Source organism: Carassius gibelio, chromosome A7 (assembly GCF_023724105.1).
Source record: "Carassius gibelio isolate Cgi1373 ecotype wild population from Czech Republic chromosome A7, carGib1.2-hapl.c, whole genome shotgun sequence".
NCBI lineage: Eukaryota > Metazoa > Chordata > Actinopteri > Cypriniformes > Cyprinidae > Carassius > Carassius gibelio.
The window spans coordinates 6,977,339-6,998,262 of record NC_068377.1 but is presented as its reverse complement, the minus strand read 5'-3'; the positions used below and the strand labels follow the sequence as shown (position 1 = coordinate 6,998,262).

General features: G+C 38.4%; 2 protein-coding genes across 2 annotated transcripts in view; both read left to right on the top strand.

Annotated features, from left to right (window-relative positions):
* The window catches only part of LOC128016530 (adhesion G-protein coupled receptor G5-like), a 51,203-nt gene extending 30,385 nt beyond the window's left edge, over positions 1-20,818 (top strand). The window contains exons 13-16 of the mRNA XM_052601098.1: positions 16,702-16,970; positions 19,000-19,096; positions 19,229-19,509; positions 20,391-20,818. Coding sequence (XP_052457058.1) covers positions 16,702-16,970; positions 19,000-19,096; positions 19,229-19,509; positions 20,391-20,488 — 745 coding nt within the window. The 3' untranslated portion in view covers positions 20,489-20,818. The remainder of the gene's footprint in view (positions 1-16,701; positions 16,971-18,999; positions 19,097-19,228; positions 19,510-20,390) is intronic.
* On the top strand, positions 11,906-15,941 carry LOC128016532 (uncharacterized). The gene is made up of 6 exons (XM_052601100.1): positions 11,906-12,291; positions 12,469-12,550; positions 13,832-14,074; positions 14,203-14,377; positions 14,566-14,710; positions 15,720-15,941. The coding sequence occupies exons 2-6, from the start codon at positions 12,469-12,471 to the stop codon at positions 15,831-15,833; spliced, it is 759 nt and encodes a 252-aa protein (XP_052457060.1). The 5' UTR covers positions 11,906-12,291; the 3' UTR covers positions 15,834-15,941.
* Positions 20,819-20,924: the final 106 nt, after the last annotated feature.

Sequence of the window (20,924 nt, the reverse complement as noted above, 5' to 3'; positions counted from 1 at the left end):
TTTGATCTCAGTTCAGCCTTCGATACTATTGACCATGCCCTACTACTTAATCGCCTCCAACATGCATTTGGCTTGTCAGAGACTGTTCTTGACTGGTTCAAGTCCTATTTCACTGACCGTAGTCAATTTGTTTTTATGGGTGGTCATAGGTCCAAGGTTGGTTCTGTTCATACGGGTGTTCCACAAGGGTCAGTCTTGGGTCCTCTGCTCTTTAGTATGTACATCTTTCCACTTGGTCAATTATTACAATCTTTCAACCTTAACTATCACTTTTATGCTGATGATACACAGATTTATATCCATACTAGATCGGGTCAGCAAATGAACGTTGGGCATCTTTCTAACTGTATTGCTGAGATAAAGATTTGGATGTCCAATAATTTCTCTAAACGGCTCAAAAACAGAAGTCATGCTCCTTGGATCTTCACATCAACCGTGAAAGGTTGGGTCTCCAACTCTGTCTGTTGATGGCGTTGCACTGGAGTTTAAGTCCAAATTAAAAAATGTGGGTGTCATATTTGACGCCACACTGTCATTTGAGCCTTTTGTCCAGAATACAGTTAAGACATCATTTTATCACCTCAGAAATATAGCCTGGCTACGTCCTGTGTTATCCTTTTCGGTAGCTGAAAATTTGATTAACTCTTTTGTCTTTTCACGCATTGACTACTGCAATGGTCTTCTAGCTGGGATATCTAAATCATCACTGGATAAATTGCAATATCTTCAAAATTCAGCTGCTAGAGTACTTTCTGGGGTCATGGCCAGGGACCATATAACTCTGGTCGTGGAGTCCCTGCACTGGCTACCTGTTAGGTACCGTATTGATTTTAAAATCCTTATGCTGGCCCATAAATCTTTACACAATCTGGCACCTGAGTATTAAACTGACTTATTAATCCCCTACATACCACGTCGCAATCTGCGCTCCTCTCAGAGTGGTCTTTTGGTTTTTCCAAAGACGCTTCATACGTGGGGTGACTGAGCATTTTCTGTCTATGCTCCTAAGCTCTGGAATTCTCTCCCTGCCGACATCAGGGAAGCAAATTCATTAGTGAAAGTGAAGTGAAAGTGACATTCAGCCAAGTTTGGTGGCCCATACTCAGAATTTGTGCTCTGCATTTAACCCATCCGAAGTGCACACACACAGAGCAGTGAACACACACACACACACACACACACTGTGAACACACACCCAGAGCAGTGGGCAGCCATTTATGCTGCAGTGCCCGGGGAGCAGTTGGGGGTTCGATGCCTTGCTCAAGGGCACCTAAGTCATGGTATTGAAGGTGGAGAGAGAACTGTACATGCACTCCCCCCACCCACAATTCCTGCCGGCCCAGGACTCGAACACTCACAACCTTTCGATTGGGAGTCCGACTCTCTAACCATTAGGCCACGACTTCCCACACTAGTGACTTTTAAATCTCTAAAACATTTTATTTTAGGATTGCTTTTACATGAACTTGATTTTATTTGTTTATTTTCTTGTACTTACATTGTGTTTATTCATTTGCTGTTATGCTTGTCTGTAAAGTGCTTTGAGAAAGCTGCTTTTAAAGGCACTATACAAAATAAATATATTATTATTATTATTATTATTATTATTATTAGAAATGCCCACTAGGACTCCCTGGTTGACTAGTGAGCTCTGGCTTTTAATGGGCAGCGCCAGAATTAATAAGGGCCTTGCAGGAGTGAGCTGAGCCCTAGTACTTGATGGTGGCAGAGAGCTGGATACGTGACTGAGGGGAGATAAGAGGAAAAACGCCCACTAGGACTCCCCGGTTGACTAGTGGACTCTGGCTTTTAATGGGCACGACTGAAAAAAATGACCTGACCCTCCACAATACAGACAGAGGCCCTTCACCAGCCTATGTTGTCTCTCCTGGGCAGACAAACGCAGTCGCCCCAACTGCATGGGTTCAGAATCCATCTGGGGTGATTGAGGCAGTTGTTGGGTCTTGAATGGCTGGGTATCTTCTAGCCCCCACGATGGACGGGAAGTCAAGCATCGTTGACGCAAATGAAGACGGCTCTCGACACGAATGGCCAGATCAATAAAGCCCTCCAGGGTCTTGGGTAACTCGTGTGTCGCACTCTCGTCCTAAGTTCTGCCCCTCCCGAAAACATAGCCCACAGCGCCCCCTCATTCCAATCACAAGAGGCCGCTAGAGTCTTAAACTGAATGGCATTCTCAGTAACAGAACGTCCATCTTGACGGAGCCGTGCGAGTTTAGAAGCAGCCTCATCCCCCTTCACGGAGCGATCAAACAACTTCATAATTTCACCGGGAAATTCCTCAAAGTTCGAGCAAAAATGGGCCCTCGCATCCCAAACGGCCGTTCCCCATTCGCAAGCTTTTCCTGTCAGCAGTGTGATGACATAAGCAATCTTCAAAAGCTCTGAGCGGTGTACGAAAGCTGGCTGGCTTGGTGGCCAAGGAGAGCTCCTTGATGTGCGATAGCCGATCGAAGAAACTCTTCGCCCACTGGATACATTTCTGGTCAGTCCGTGCTGTCAGGAAAAGGAACAGGATCCAACTGCGGTTGAATGAATGACACGTTTATTGATAAAACTCAGAGAACTTAATCAGCTGGAGCACGAGACAGTCAGCACTCTGCAAGAAAGGCCAGCTTGGTGATCTCTTCGGCCACAGCCGCACAGCAGCGGGGAACAGGTGGCGGATCAGCACTGGAAAGCCGTAGCCGGAGTCCGAAGGCAATGCACAGGTAAGTAGAGACAGTCGCCTGGTAGATGTGGGCAACTGAGTAACGAGAGGCAAGGCAGGGAAAAAAACAGCAGGAACAGCAGATCGACTAGACAGAGGGAAAAAAACAAACACGGAGTCAGCAAGCTATGGCTAGCAAGGATAAAGCTTACTTTAACAATGCTTATGGACTGACACAAGACAGCAAACACAAGTGCATGATAAAGGGAAGATAATCAGTGTAAAACAGGGTGCAGGTGAGGGAGAAAACGTTAACAGGGATAACAAGAGGGGCGGAGAAAACATAGCGGGAATAGTGAAACACCTGGCGAGCCAGCAAAACCTATCATGTGCTCCAGGACCGAAAAAGCCTCAGACTGAGATCATGACACTTAAATTAAGCAGTCTTTTTCCACTTACAAAAATTGTATTCTTCCTTATAATTACAAATGTAATTTCCAATACAGTTTTTCACCGTATATAGTAGGGGAATTAACTAAAACATTTAACTGATTTTTACTGTAACTTTTTTACTGTCTTTTACCATTAAATTCACAGTTATTTTTTACAATGTGCTCTTATGATAAAAATAGGGTGTATCAAGTGTTCCATTTCAAAGGGAAAAGCCATTTGTTTTGGTTTCTGTAACTAGAATGCTCATTCAATCCCAAAACGCACCACAATAACAAGTGTACCACTGATATACACTCAATGGCTAGAGAATACTTGTAATGCATTGGGAAAGCCCCAAAATATTTCAAGCAAGATAAAACATCCAAATACTTTGCATATTATATAGTACATACTACATATTTGAATAAAACGTGACTGTCTGAATTCACTACTCATTTTTATTTACTCATCAGACTAATGTTGGAATTAGGGTATGGGGAGATTTTGGATACTTTGCCATTATTTCCTTTTTTCAAAATCTTTCTTCTGCATACCTCAAATGCTAATATTTTTGGAACAATTATCAGACAACTGTCTATATAATATAAAATAATATAATATAAAAATGAGTGGTGTTCAAAAATAACATTTCAGTCTTGAACTTTAGAAACTTTCACTACATTTATGTGCAATGCTAAGTATTTTCTCCATGCTATTTATTGTAAATAAGAAGACAGGTAATGTGTAACCTACCTATTTTCTATACTGTACATTTATTTAAATTGTATGTTTCATTGAGTGTTTAATTAAAATTATTATTTTTTATTTAAATTTAGCAATAAAGCCAAGGTTACAAAGCTGAGTTGATGTGTGGGTCTGTTGAATCCAGTAGCAACACAAAAATATTGCCATTCCATATTTAAGTAGGTTTCCTTTAGCTCAAACAGTACAACATGGCACTTGCAATGGCATCAACATGAGTTTGATTGCAGTCAAAGTGTAAACTGATCAAATGTATACCATTAATGCAATTTAAGTTGCTTTTTACAATAAACAAGAACGTAAAATGCAATCATAAAATATTCAGACCACTTAATTTTTTTAACACATTTTCTTATGATGCCTAGTGCTGGAATGTTTTAAACTAGAGTTTTTGTTTTTTGTTTCTGTCTATATTCCATACCTCATTATATGGAAAGGAGTGTAGAATTATGTTGATTGGTGAGGACAATAAAGAATTTTAGAATGAATCTGCAAAGGGGGGAAAAAATCAAGAGGTCTGATTGCATTCTTGGCACAAGCTGTGGCACAATACAGTGTTCTGTGGTAAATTTTTAATTTAATGACATGATTTTATAACTGTATGTACACAAGAAACATGTCTACCACATTTAAGCAGGTTTTGGTAACACTACAACTGGTGAGAAGAACCTCGAGATCATCAGACAACAGATATGTTAGTATGCAAATGTACAACTTTTAGTTCAGAATATTTGCATATAAGGAAAACAAGAGATATTTAAATGTCAAAACACTAACATGCAAACAGAGATGATATTCCATTTCTTCACTATGTTTGAACTCAAATTTTGTGACACATTGTGTTATATGTCCCAACTAAAAAAAAAAAAATTAATAAGTGGAAATTATAAATAAGTGGACTCGTCCACGCCCACCAAAAATGGCTTGTTCTAACGCCCCCATATATCAACGTCAGTATGTGGGAAGATTTGCATAACGCCGCCCAGATGTTCACACAAAGAAAGAAGGCGTACCTTTTATTCTCCTTGTAGTATTGTTGTAGCTGCCACCGCCAACTCAAATGGCATAAACACATTTCATTACACCAAATACACAAAATAATGTTCTTTTTAGCAGCATCATATGACTTTAAACAGATCTCTTTAGATGATGTCGAGATTTCAGGATTACCTCTTGGCTCTGCAAATAGAAAGTGTCACCTTACCAGCAGCAAGAATATTATAGAATAAAGATAACATCAAGCCATAAATACACAACAAAACAGTGAATATGTTCACATAAACAGAAAACTTTCCTTAAAGGAACAGTTCAAAAAGAAAAGAAAAGAAAAGAAAAGAAAAGAAAAGAAAAAGCCATGGCTGATAGTTAATAGGTTGAAAATGTGCCTATTTTTCAGACCTACCTTTTTGTTTCTCAAGACTTTGATGTCTCATAACTGGGCTCTTTTATTACATCACAATTGGCATGTGTGTGTTTTTTGGAGCATCATCATTTCGAGACCTATAATCACTTACAATACTGTATATAGACGAACAGAAATGGATTATTTTCAGTTTATTTGAATAAGGAAGTCATACACATCTGGGATGGCATTAGGAGTATTTGCATATTAGGGGTGTTGCGATATACCGGTATGACGATAACCATAATATTCAAAACAACAATTATCGATATCATGTTAATTTAGTGTGTGGCGATATACCAGTATTAAAATGAACAGTTCTCTTATCATAACAGCACATGTAAACACTCGTCGTCAGTACCTGGTTGAGCTCCCAGGTGGCAGTATTGCACTTTAACGCTGACACCTGACCTGTCACACAAGAAGAACATGGCTTGCTGTTATTTTCAAGGGGCGAGGAACTCGACCGGAAGTTGAAGTCGGGTGGGGGCTGCCATCTTTTAGCAGAACTTCACTTGCGTTAGCATTCCCATTGAGTCTCATTCATTTTGGCGTCATTTTGACAGCGAATAACTGTACATCTGAGGCGTTCAAAGACTCCGTTTGTCCATTATTTATTTCTAAAGATACACGACAATGTATAAAGGGCTCCATTACCTTCTATGTTACATTATGGCCTTGTATAAACAGTTTTTGTAAAAAATAGGCTAACGATTGCGTCATAACCACTTGTCTCTCTGTCGCATTACCGTACAGACAGGAGGAGAAGCTCGCAGGTAATTAACTTAATATGGCGTACTGGCGTTACATTTTAAAATACTATACAAAATAATTAATCAGAGTACTTACTCCTGCTCACTCACGACAAAGAACTCCCCGCTCAAGCTCGCCGTCTCTGCAAGATTAACGATGGCAGTTTGCACACACAGCCACTTAGAAGATTTACATCTGTGAGACAGGTCGCTGACGTCGTCAAGCTTCGTTTGAATCTGCGCGTCAGAAACGGAAGTGCTAAAAAACGCTAATGATGGGCTTCACTTGTCTCAATTGAGTTCCAATGGGGTCGCTGTGTCCATTTATTTTACTGTCTATGGTTATTTTACTAGTCATGTAATGGGAAATGTTATATTAACTTGTTAACAGCGGATTTCTGTGTTCATATTTAACCCATTTGTGCCCAAATTTTTCTGAATGGTTTCATACATATATTACATATACCCACATTGTTCTGAATGGTTTCATATATCCATGTTAATAGTGTCCTATGTGAACATGTTCTGCATTTATTTTTCCCAGAAATTCAAAAATTATTTGAATGTGTGGCAACTATAGTTGCCGGTGGGCAGATATGTTGTATTCACCCCTTCAATGTCATATTTGAATAGGAGGAGAGCATTAAGATGACCCAACAGGGTATTGTGTATCAATAAGTTAAATGAAAATAAATAAATAAAAATAAATAGAATTAAGAAAATATTACATCTATATAATAAAAAGGGTATACCCGAAAGAAATGTATTCTTTGTGATATAAATATGTAAAATCTCATATATTTAATGAATAGGCACATATTGATTAGGTAAAATGGATTAACCCTGACAAAAGTCCTTGATATTCATGAAATTAATGATATTCTTTTTAAAATAAATGATTATCATTTGTAAGCTTCACCCATGATTGGTTGTTTATTTACTTATTATTGAACATGCAGGCATTTTCATTCTTAAAAGTGTGTTAAATAAAAATAAATAAATAAAAATAAATAGAATTAACAAAATATTACATCTATATAATAAAAAAGGTATAGCCTACCTGAAAGAAAATTACGCATTTTTTAGTCACATAATATTCAATGGCTGACTGTAGGTGATGTCATATAATAATGGAAATATAAACTCATTACTAGTCTGAATTTCAACATTATTATGGAATCATAATCTACTAGTCATAAAATGTTTTAGGGTCCTTGACCAATTAGAATGAAATGCATTTAAACTGGATAAAGGGGCCTTACAAGATATAATGTCATAAAAGGGAGAAAAAGATGATCTACATCAGTTCAGCTGTGGAAAGATTGCTCTCTCATCTTCTTCTTTTGACAGATTTATCAAATTAAGGTCTACTGTACAGTAGGGATGTCATTTAAAGGGTTATGTTTTATGTGGGATATTATGTAAACAAAAAGCACTAAACAAGACAAATAACCTTGATTTATGAACACCAATGGTATAAACCATTTCCCCATGATATGTACTTACAAGTTATTTGCCCACCGGAAACTATAGTTGCCACTTGGACTTTTGACTAAGTTTACAAAAAACGTTCCCGGTTACTTAACTGTAACCTTGTTCCCTGGGAAAGCTTCAGTCAATGCTGCACTGCTCAGCGCATTGGGAAACGTCTTATTCGTGACCAGCTGTGAATAATGTGTCTAACACTTCGATAGAATTGACCCGGTGGTAATATAGCCTCGGTTGATGATGTCATCGGGGCATGCGCCCGCAACACGGGGCTATAAATAGTTACACTTTCTCAGGGAACAAGGTTAAAGTTAAGTAACCGGTAACATTCCCTTTCGAAAGCTTCAGTCGATGCTGGGCTGCTCAGTGCATCGGGAATGAGAATACCCAATGCGCCGTGCTTAAAAAATGTCTGGACCCCTAAGGTTGTGCAAGTGTGCTATCAAACCACAAGAAGGCCTCAGACATTAGCTTGTGATGTTGACTCAAGGACATGAGAGCCCGGAGTAGTATGGACATCCAAATTATAAAATCTTATGAATGTGTGCAGAGAGGACCAACCTGCCGCATCACAAACTTGTTGTAAGGGGGCACCTCTTATTGCCATGAGAAAAAAATTTTTAGAGTCAGAAGTCTAAACGGACGCTGATTCTAACGTTTCAAAGGGGGTTTCAACCAGACCCTCGAGAACTCTGTCTGGTGGAGGAAGCCCTAGCACTAAGAATGGTATTAATAACATCCAGCGAAAGCCCTGTGTTACTCAATTGGTACCCTTCAGGGGCCAAACATGAAGATTCCATACGTCGGGCCTGGGATGGAATATCGTGCCCCCTGCCTGAGACAGAAGGTCCCTCCTCTCCAGAATCACCCATGGTGAGCCGTCGAGGAGAGATATTATCCCCGAGAACCATACTCTGCTCGGCCAACATGGTGCTATCAGCAAGAGGCAAGACTTTTGTTGGCAAAATCTGGCTAGAACTCCCAGGATCAGGGAGACTGGAGGAAATGCATACAGGTGCATTTTGGGCCATGTGTGCGCCATCGCATCCAGACCCGGGGGGTGACCTGGGTGACTCAGAGAGAAGTAGAGGGGACATTGCTCTGTCTGATGGGAGGTGAAGAGGTCCACCTCTGCTTCGTTCAAAAAAAAAATCTAAATTTGTTTCACTACCTCTGGATGGAGTTTCCATTCCCCAATTGGTAGTGTCTGTTCAAATGCCCTGGAATGTAACCTGGTGTTGTCCACCTGTACTAGGACATGACAGCCCCTGAAATGATGGAGGAACTATTTCAGAGCCAGAAATACGGCAACCAGCTCAAGGCAATTGATGTGCCAATCGAGCTGATGAACACCCCCCCCCCCATTCCCCCTGAGCTGGGTGGCCATCCAAGACTGCTCCCCAGCCCATCAGGGAGGCATCTGCTCGAAGACCAAAGATTGGGCACACTCTCCCACCATTTTTGGGAACCAGGAAGTATCTGCTGCAATAGCCTGACTCTCTCCTTGGATGAGGAACATGTTCTATGGCCTCTTTGCCCAGAAGAGTCTGTAGATCTCGAGACAGTACCAGCATCAGCTCCGGTTTAACATAAGTGGAGACCCCGCCGTTGAAATGTGGAGGCTGACGAATAAATTGGATCCTGTATCCTATCCGTACTGTGCTCAATACCCCCGCAGAAATGCCCACCAGAAGTTCCACGCTGCCAAACTCTCTGAGAGTGGTACCAATTTTAATACTTCCATTTAAGGGGATGTTAGATGTTTCGTGTCCTGAACAATGGCAGGAAACACAGGAACATCTAATATCTTGCTGGAAAACCACCAACAAGAAGTGGCGGGGATGGAGGGATTTTGTGAGGGTAACGGGAAAGGTTGAACACTCCCTTGTGCGCCTAGAGCCACTAGCTCAGTGCCCTGAATTGGCGGACCGGGAGGCGAAGACCGTACTAGCTGCTCTAGAGACCCACGTAGAGGTAGTGAGCCTCTTAGCTCCGCTAGTTTCTAGGCGGTAACTGATAGAAGCGTTCACTGCAGATCGTTGTGCCCTGAAACACAGGCAGGGTTGGCAGAACGGTCTCCTGAGGGCACTGAGGAGAGATGGGCACTATGTAATATGGTGTCAATGGCGCCTCCCCTTGAGACAAATCCATGTCTCGACGAAGCTCAGCGACCGCTTCTTCATGTGCCCAGAGCCACTAGCTAAGGTGCCCTGAACGGGCAGACCAGCAGGGGATGACTGTACTAGCTGCTCTACAGACTCTACAGCCAGTTTCTAGGCGGTAACTGAGGAATTGCTCGCCGGAGATTGCTGCGCCCTGAAACACCGACAGGGTTGGCAGAACGATCTCCTGAAGGGACTGAGAAGAGACGGGCACCATGGAGTGCGATGACGGGAGGAAATGATGAATGCCTCTTCAATGCCCATCAAATTAAGCCACAGATGCCTTCCCGTGCTGACTAAAGCTGACATAGACTGGCCGTTCGCCTAGTTGCACAGGGAGACAAATCTGTGGCTCGACGAAGCTCAGTGCGCCTAGAGCCACTAGCTCAGTGCCCTGAAGCAGCAGACTGGCAGGGGACGACCGTACTAGCTGCTCTAGAGACCTCCGTATAGGTAGCAAGCCTAGCACTGCTAGTTTCCAGGCGGTAACTGAGAGAATCGCTCGCCGGACATTACTGCGCCCTGAAACACCGATAGGGTTGGCAGAATGATCTCCTGTTTTTATCTAATACCTCGCTGGAAACCACCTCTCCCAGAATCACACAAAGTTGTGGGGATGGAGGAGTTTTGTGAGGGTAACGGGGCGGGGCAAAAAGCTCTCGAGCGCGCACCATCTCGTGAGGGATTACCCCCACCAGCAAGGACGACAGAGTGTCAGGACTTCCTCTTCTTATCAAGGACAGTCCTGATGTCTGGCCTGGGAGGTTGCTGAGCATGGCGAACCTGTCCCCAATCCCTACGAGGGGGAGCACGGTTCACCACGCTCTGCTTCTTAACCTCCCTGGCTTTTGAAGGACCGGGGCGAGGCTGGGTGGCTGACGGCCCCTCCCTTTGAGTGTGGCGCGGAAGGAACTGAACGAACGCTTCTTCTTGATTCTTCACCTCCCTAAACCTGTTGACAACCGTATTAACCGAATCGCCAAACAGGCCCGATGGAGAAATAGGACAGTCTAAAAGAAACAAATGTTCCCTCTTCTTAATGCCTGTCAAATTAAGCCACAGATGCCTCTCCAACATGTAATTGTTTTAATAAGTACCCCGTTTTCTTTACTCTTCTTGTTTTTGTATTTGCAATTAATATGGCCTGTGCATAGTAACACTTTATTTCTTTGTTCAAATCTATTAACAGTTACATGATTAAAACTGAAAAACTTGAAAAACTGAGCGACCACATTGCTACATTAAACTGTAAAATGTTAAGTTGGTCGCAGTGCCATGCATTTAATGCCTCATCTGCGGTTATTCTTCAATAAGGATAATTAGTTAACATTAGTTAATTACATTAGTTAACATTAGTTAATTACATTAGTTAACATATATAATAACAATTAATAATTAACAATATTTCCATAGCATTTATTCATTTTAGATCATGTTAATTTCAGCATTTACTTATACATTATTAAAATCACAAGTTTTGTTTGTAAACATTAATACACTGTGAACTAACATGGACAATGAATGACTCATGTATTTATTAACATTAACAGAGATTAATACATTGTGTTATGTATTGTTCATTCATGTTAGTTAATAAATTAATGTTAACAAATGACATCTTATTGTAAAGTGTTACCATTAATATTTATCCATCATACTATTGAACTTGACAGCATTTTCTCTCTTGTTATTTCATAGGAGCTTTAAAGAAGACGGAGAAAGCCAGAGTCTTGTGCCCTTCATTTATCAGTATCCTTATGTTCGTTGGGTCAAAAAGAAAAACTCAATAAACAAAGTAAAAAATAATTTTACTGATATCTTTTTTTTTTACTCCAAGGTTTCTATAGTGTGACAGCCCTATTGCATATCAAATATCTACAGAAAAGAAAGCCATATTTGGAATGATACAAGGGTAGTTACAATGGTATGACATAATTATATTGTGAAACCAAAAGGCCTTAGGCAAATTTATTCAAATGTTGACGTTAACATTTTGCATTGGATGCATTCTAATCAATAATTACCAACATATTTTTTCCTGGAAGGAAAAAAATTCAAATGATTTATTTTGACCATCAAGATGGGATGCCAGAAACATCACCTCCCATTACAATAATTATACTGACTTTAGAACAGCATTCTTGTACACATCCTCCAGCTGCTCACAGTTTGGGTACTTAATGTCTAATTTTGCATACAAAACTGGAAGTACTTAAAAGTCCTGTCTAGTGGTTATTTGTTAGCCAGAATAACCAGCAGTTTGCAAGTAACTGCAGGCGGTACAGTCTCACTGCAGAAAGTGTTTTTATGGATTATGGACTGGTATTGTTCCAATGGCTTAATATAAAATGCCTTAATGTTTGATTTATTTCCATACCTTTTGAACATCTTAGGATGTTGATTGAAGGACTAGTCAGTAAAAGTCAAACATCATAATATGGTCACGATAGTCATATACAAAGCGCTGACAAGGCTCGTCATTGTGCTCTGCTGTCATTGGAGCTCACTAGATATATCCGAAGCCATAAAATTTGAGTATGACTGATGATCAACTGTCAGTTTGAGTTCTGAACCCTTTATACAGAGCTGTCACCACTTCAACCTGCCAGGAAGAACAGAAAGGTAAGTACATTCTTTTAGGATCATTTTGGAGTGTTCTTCTAATTTAAGTATTTAAAAGTTAATGTATTGTATTGTATTAACATAGTTAAAAATGATTTTTTTTTTTTTTTGGATATGTTTCAAAATGAACAAAATATTATTCTTAAAAAATGTATTCTTACCTCCATAAATCCTAAGATGTCCCAGAAAGCTGGAGATATTATACTACTTCTACTTCTGATCATGATTTATGGCATGAATCCTGGAGAATTTAACAGGGGTAACTATTAAAACCACTTTTCTTCTTGTAAAAATAAAATGTATGTGAAATTGAGTCCCATTGCTAGTTTAACTACAATTAATTACTAAATATCAAAGAGGTAATAAAGGTTTTAAATCCCTCTTCCTGAAATAAGAAATGCTTTCATTTATCATAAATATGCACTTTGGAATGTTTTTTTTTTTTTTTTTTTCTAATAAGGACAATATTTGCATACAATTTCCATGAACATTCTCATAAAGTAAATCGGTTTATATATATTTTTAAATAAATACTGGGGAGACCGACGCTGGTCCTCAGGCTTCTGACTTCACTGAATAGTAGGAAACTTTAATTTTGAAACTATTTTTTAATTGAGCCTGCCATTTAACAGTCTATTATAGAATTTTCATCAAAATTAAGAAAGGGGGAATATATAATATATAATATATATATATAAAAATGTTTTATAAAATTACATTCTGTTACAACCTGTGACCCATGCCCATCCTGACATTTATGAGTGATACTCTTACCAGTGTGATATTCAGTGAATGCATAATTAGGCAAGTTGATATTTTGCTTATATATTTTTTAATCAATTTCCATTTATATCCAATTACGAATCACATTAAACAGTCATTTCGAAGTCGTATAATTTTTAACGAAAGTTGAAAGTTAAAAACGTCTTATATTTAGTTTTATATTTTTATCATATTTAAGTAGATAAAAAATAATTACAAAAATAAAAAGAGCGTTTACACACTGAAAAGTCTAAAATTATTAAATGCCCATGAGAAGGATGCAATACTATAGACATAGCAAAATTTAAGTCTGGTCATTGGATAAAAGATGCTCGTTGGGACCAAAAAAAAAAAAAAAAAAAAACCTGGACCAAAATGAGAAGAAAGGAAATTAACTGCAAAAATACTTTAAGAATTTAGGTGAAGAATTAAGTGTTAAAACCAAAAATTAAACCATCAGGAACCCATTAGTGTCAAGAGCCACTATTTTCTAAACCACAAACTTCCTGGAGTCTATAAAAGTACAAAATGTCAGATTATCAGAGACTGAAACTGAAACATGACCCACCACTTCATAAAAATCACATGCTGAGGTGTTGTGAAATACATACGTAACCCCCCTTTACAGACAGAGAAGTTTAATGACAAATTCCCCATGTGACAACTAGCCCCGGTCTCCCCTACAACAGAACTAATCTCATTTAACTAAACAACAGAACTTAAAGCTCTATTAAACACTTACTTTTCACTGTGTAATTGTGTATTTTCATTTTGTCAGGTCAAGCACATCTAATATGGAACAATGGTGCAATGGAGATTAGAATCTCATTTGAAAGAAGACACAATGTTACAGTTTGGGACACAGCGGGACGGTTAGTTTGTAATTCAACAAACAGTCCATGTTATATTGAGTGCTCCTCTAATGAATTATTTGAAAACAAAACCTTCATACAAAAAGAACCATTCACAATGAACCTGACAATAAAATATCAGAACAAAACGAGAGCTGACTTCAGTATAGGTAAGTAAGGCTTATTTTCTTCCATTAAATAGAACTAGTTATACAACAGCTTTATAAGAAATGTGCATTGAGTATGATAACTTGGTTGTTCTCAGAACATTAACTCTTCCTTTCATCTCTTACTGTAGATGACACAACAAGCAGCTGTATTCTGGTAGACTGCTTGTCTGATGACATAAAGGATCTCCTGAAAATGAAAGCGAAAAAAATGAAAATGCCACATGACATGAGAAACATTCTCAATATTAAAAGAATGTGCGAAGATGTGGTCTTCAGTGACCCTGTTGTGACTACCTACATTGGGTAAATATAGATCTTAAAATGTACAAGTCTTTTAGTGGACATTCAGTGGTTCCAAATTCAGTTTCTGTTAGCTCTAACAATATATCAGGTGTGTTTGCTTAGGGAATGTGTCTCCAAAAGCAGGGTTGGAGGTCATTGGATAAGACCTTTTTCCTTTTTTGTGTTATGTTTATCTCCCCTTTGTGCAGAGTGGAAAAGAAAGCCATCCAAAACATTATAAATATGAGTATTCCGGAGCAATCCAAGATTTACTATCAGGAGGATCTTTCCATCACTGTGGTTAAGATGAATCTAAGCAAGACAGAAGATTTTTTTTCAATTGCCGCTCCAAGTGTAAGACTCTTGCCCCATTTTATATATCCCAAAAGTCCAGGCTGACATAACTCTGTAAGCTACTAAACTGCTGTAAGTGATTTCTGCAACACTAGTAGTGCCCTTGAAATATTCTTCCTTTTCAATTTTGTCCATAGAGACTTTCAAGCATTAAGCAAACTAAGCAGCTTAGAAGTTAATCATATCATTACAAAATCTGGTTTTAAGTAAAGAAAAAAAAAAAAGAAAAGAAAAGAAAAACATTTTAAAACATCACAAAAATACATTTGTACTTTGCCAATATAGTTGCTGTAATGCTGGGAAGCAGAAGTGACAAGAGAAGGAAATGCGCATCTAGTTGCAGGATGATTTATTAAACAAATCAAGCAAATACCAGGAGACAAACTAGGCGGGATCACAGGCACGGTCTACACTCATTTTAGAACAACTGAATCACAGAGGTTATACACACGACTGACACGGTTATAATATAACAAAACACACTTGAGGGAGACTAATCAAGGGAAACTGAATACAAAGAGAGCACAAGAAACACTTCAATATATAAGTTCAGAGAAATCACAGGGAACATGTGACAGCTTTGGAGTTGAAGCCATGACTTCCTTTACAAGACTTGCCATGTTGTGCAATTGGTTATGAACATTTGAACATTGCTTGATTTTACACTGTTCAAGTCTGGCACCACAAAGTATGGTTACCACCTCATAACCCCAGGTAAAATACATTGCTAACCCCATTTCTAAATTGCTAGTGTGAAACATACCCTTACCAGGAGATAAAAGCAGGCTTAGAACAATGATCACCTGTGGTGTGAAAAGCCCTATAGTACTAACACTGTCTTGCTACATAAGTCTTTGGAAGTATTCTTGCATAATGGCAGCTCTCGTAAATTGCTGGTTGCTTTACAGTTTGCCTGTCTATTTGAACAATGTTTCATAAGCATGTAAATGATGGTGACTCTTTATTAATTTTGTAACTTTTAATTGTATTAATTTATTTTGCTTTCAAGGTATTAAATATGTCTCAAGTAGCTGATATACAGATCCCGCTTGAGCCTTTCAAAAATGAGAACCAGACAATTGGCGTAGTCACCTACGATTCTGATCAGCATCTTAAGGTTTGAATCACACCCACTTGTAATGTTTCTATTATCCTGTGTTATAGCGAAAATTGTGATTATTGTCACACAGTTTCTTAAGTTTACAGTAAACAAAAAGGCCTACGATCTTTTTTACAGCTTAAAGCTGAAAAAAAATTTTTCTCCAAAGTCATACGGATTGAAGTCCCTGGACGTGACATTTCAAATTTGAACAATCCACTTAAAATGAGGTTCAAACTTAACAAACCTGTAAGTGTAACTTGGAATACATCTTTAAATATCTGCAAATTGCCTAAAAGCGTCCTGCTAATTCTTTATTTCTGTTTTGTATTTATATCTAAAGGACGGCAATGTGTCCTGTCAGTTCTACATTGAAAAGGGTTCTGTTACAGACGGATTCTGGAGTACAGCTGGCTGTCTTACCAACAAAACCAGCGATGATGTTGTGGAGTGCTCCTGTGACCATATGACCCCCTTTGCTGTGCTTCTAGTGAGTACTGAGCCATTCATTCAGGCCTTTAATAAAAGTGTAAGGTAGCAGAACCTATTCTGTGCTGATTCTGTTTTAATTTACACTACCACATTTCCTTTATCTCTCCCAAACTCTAGGCTGATGTGGACAACATTGATGCAGATCATTGGAAAATCTTGTCGTACATCAGCTATGTAGGCTGCGGTCTGTCTGCGTTCTTTTCTGCCTGTACTGTCTTGTCATTCATTTTCAGCAGGTGCTGTTCCTTCTGTTTTCATATAAATCAGTCTATACTCTGTGCTTTGATTCGCAATATTTCTGATATAAAAATTGTGAAATGTGATAGATCAAAGCCAAAGATGCTTTTTTGCATCCATTAATGCCCAGAGTTTTCAATAAAGATTATGTGTGTTTTTGCAGTAACGCGAGGGCAGAAGTGTCCAACAGCATCCACGTGTCTCTGAGTGCTGCTCTGTTTCTCCTCAACCTGAGCTTCATGTTCAGCGAATGGGCCGCCACACTGACAGTGAATGAAGTGTGTGTGTTTATTGCTGTGATGATACACTACAGCCTGCTGTGCTCTTTCACCTGGATGGCTATCGAAGCCATGCACCTCTACCTTCTTCTCATCAGAGTGTTCAACATTCACATCAGACACTACATGGTCAAGTTGTCCCTGATCGGATGGGGTGAGCATCAAGACTAAATGCATGACAACATAAAAAACCATAGCAGCCAAAATAGACATGCTGACATGAACATTTAAATCTAAAAATTACATTTAAAGGGTTAGATCACCCTAAGGTGCTGAAAATGTATTAATCCTCAGGCCATCCAAGATGTAGATGAGTTTAGAATGACATCACTTGATGCTATGCAGTGAATGGGTGGCATCAGAATGAGAGTCCAAACAGCTGATAAAACATCTCAATAATACACCAGTAATCCACACCACTCCAGTCCATTAACAAACACTGTGTGAAACAAAAAGCTGCGCGTTTCTATAAACAAAATCCATTATTAAGGTGTTTAATGCAGTGGTTTTCAACCTGTGGTCCGCGGCCCCCTAGTGGGCCGCGGGGGTATTGCAGGTGGGCCGCCAATTATTTTCTGTTCATTTCCAGTCCATTCTAGGGCTGTGCGATTAAAAGAAAACGTCCTAAAATCACGATTTGAGCGTGCGCATATGCCTAACTCCAGGTTCACACACTGTCTGTGATGCGCCTTTTTTCTGAGCCAATGTTGACGGATCAGAGCGTTCTCACTGCGGTAAAAGGCTAGAAATAAAAACGTGCGAAAATAATTCATGTCTAACACATGAGCATAGAGTGAATTTGTTAGTGAACAGGATGCAGTTTAAGTGAGAGGAGACACGTTTTAAGTGTGCACACTCTCTCCTCGCAAAGCAGCGTGTATCTGAGCAAGCACGACCGGTTTTGTGACAGAGCAAAGGAAATCTGCTGCGAACAGAGAGATTCGCACTCATGCATTATTTTAATGTGCTTTCGCGTTATATTTATGCGCTCTCACTGCTGACCGCATACACATACTGTATACACACTGCAAACACCTGAGGCACTGCTACAATTAATGAGCTCTATGAACAATGCATGGCAAAAAAGAAAAAAAAGTCCCTGTATACAGGATTTTTTTTTGTTTTGTTTTTTGCCATAAGTCTATAAACATTTTTTACATCTTCACTATAGGGATAATTTTGACTTATGTCTGTTCTAGAGATGTTACAACTTTTTGATAAAGCTCTGATTGGTTTTCTTTTGGAAATATGTTTCAAATTAATCCTGAATGCGTTCATGACTGTAAAAGCACAATTGCAAAATTGATCAAAAAAATCGCGATATTTTTTTTTTTTTTTTTCCATATCGCACAGCCCTAGTTTATTCAATAAATATAGTTTAAAATCTAGCTTCTGAGTACTAAGTTATTAACCCAACAATAGCGGGGTCAGTTAATTTTTTTGAAGTGGGCCGCGCAAACATATGTGTTTGGTTGTGTGGGCCGCGAGTTGAAAAAGGTTGGGAACCACTGGTTTAATGCATAGTTTTGATCCAAAATAACAGTCTATAAACCATAATAATGCTTCTTCTGTGAAAAAATCTATCCCCTGTTGTCGTCTCCCATCAAAATGAAACAAAATATTTGTTTAGAACTGTTTTGTCTAATGATATTTGATCTGTGTACATTTCTCTCCTAAATCATATGAGAACACATTTTTTCTGGAGAAAGAAATATTATGGATAGAGAGAATTATAATGTGCAGCTTTTTGCACAAGACGTTTACTGACGGGCTGGATCTGTGTTGATTACTTGTGTTCAGCTAACTTTTTGTTGTGATTCCTGAAATGTATTTCTACTCAAAAATAAACATTTTGTCATGATTTATTCACATTCATGTTTTTCCAAACCTTTCTTTACTTTTCAGAGCACAAAAGAAGATATTTTGAAAAATGTCTCACTTTTAAGTCCATATAATGAAAGTCATACATTCATTGAGTCTGTAAACTGCTCAGTTCACAATGTTTCAAAGTATGTATCATATGTACATGCTTTTTTACAATGATGATCAATACGGGTCCAGTGTTGCTCATTAAAAGGAAAAATTCTTCAAAATATATTTGCATGTCATACAGGTTTGGAACAACAACAACAAAAAAAAAAGTAAAAAAAATAAAAAAACGTGTGATCTTGTCCTCTTGACAGGAGTCCCTGCTGTTATTGCTGGAGGCTTGCTGTCAGCTAGTAACATTTATGGGATGCAGGAAACGGCATTATCTGATACGAATACAAGAAATCAATTGTAAGTATTCACACTGTAACTTTGCATTAGATACAGACAAATATTGTTCAATAATGTAGCAATCTTTTAATCGCAGTCAAATATAGATAAGGTGCAGGCTGCTCACGTTGTAAAACCTTTCGTCCAATACAGTTGCTGGATCAAAGAACGTGCCGTCCTGTATGGCGTGAATATTTCCTACTTCTCCATCATATTCATGTTCAACTTAGGAATCCTAGTCACGGTGTCCAGACAGATCTTTAAGCTACGACGTGTGGGCAGAAGGCATAACAAGATGCCAATTTGGAAGGATACTGGGACAGTGCTGGGCCTCATGTGTCTGCAGGGTACAACATGGGGTTTGATCTTCTTCAGCTCTGGATATATCAACTACCCAATACTCTACCTATTCTGCATCTTAAACTCAATGCAAGGTAGGTTTACTCGGCACAAGAGAGAATATGTGGGTTGGTGACTTGATGGGTTGAGTTTATGATAAAATCCATGCCAATTTCTCAGAAATGTGCAGTACTCCTAATGTTTATGTTGGTTTCCAAAAGTTGAAATTTAAATTTGACTTTGGGTGCAATGTATAAACTATTAGCCTCACATCTTAAATAGATGTGAATGTACAGGTTGACAAAAACAATTTTTCAAAGTAAAATGCATTTGTAGAGATTTCATTATTATAAATTAGTATTCAATTATAAGTCTACGGAGAGTCCTATGATATCATTTCCAGATGTATTTTTATTTTTCCTGCATGTTGGTTCTACCACATGATCTTGTTTGTCAAACCACATGACTTGGATTTGACTTGTCAAATATTAATAAGAAGTTTTGCTAAAATATTACACCAAACTACTTAATATTGTCTTTTCAAGAGTTTCATCTTATATATTTAGGCATTTTTCGTTATTATTATTATATTACCCTGTTGACATTATAATAAAAAATAATAATTTTAATGTTCATCATAAAAGAGGGGTGTTCAAGTCATGAACGTCATGGAAGATAGCGTGATGTGATCTTCCTTGGTTTGTTCTGGTCAGGTGAACAAGACCAAGCAAAAAAATGATACAGAAATATTAGTCACATCACAAAGATACGTCATTATGGGAAACTCTATCATATTTTACTGCTAACGAAGTCAACACAAGTCTGATTATGAGGCCACAACTCTAGTCTAGGATTATTTCCCTGTTAAACCACAAGTAGAAGAACACAGTGACGTAAAGACTAAAGAAAAGGGGAATGGAAACTTTTTGAAAACTAAAAAATGATAGACTGAAACCTCATGTTTGTCTGTTAACAGGGTTTTACATCTTTGTGTGGATGTGTGCTTCAGCGAGGAAAAACAGAGCACAAGCACCTAATTCCAAGTCTAAATCCACTCAGGACACCTCCAAATAAGCTCTTCCCGTGCGGTTTTCTTACTAAAACTTTTAAAAACAACACCAACCACAACATGCAACCAAAAAAAAAAAAACATTCAAGAATTCAGGTCATCATGGGCTGTTTGGTTAAAATGTTATTGTATTGTTTTTGCCAGAGGACTTCCTTTACATCTAATAACAGTACATGAAAAAAAAAAGAGTTTCCTGTTTGTGGCTGTACACATGATAAAACCTTAATCTATGATCTAACATATTTAATCTGAAAACTTTTTTTTTATTAATTAATAATCATATATTAAAAATTGTGATTTGTAAATAAAAATGGTAAATGCTATTAAAAGAGTTTTTATGAATTTAATAAAAATGTAATAATATATCTGTGAGTCTGAGATATGTTTAAGCCTATTGAAAACATATTACAATAATGCCATTTTATATATGTCCATTTAAAA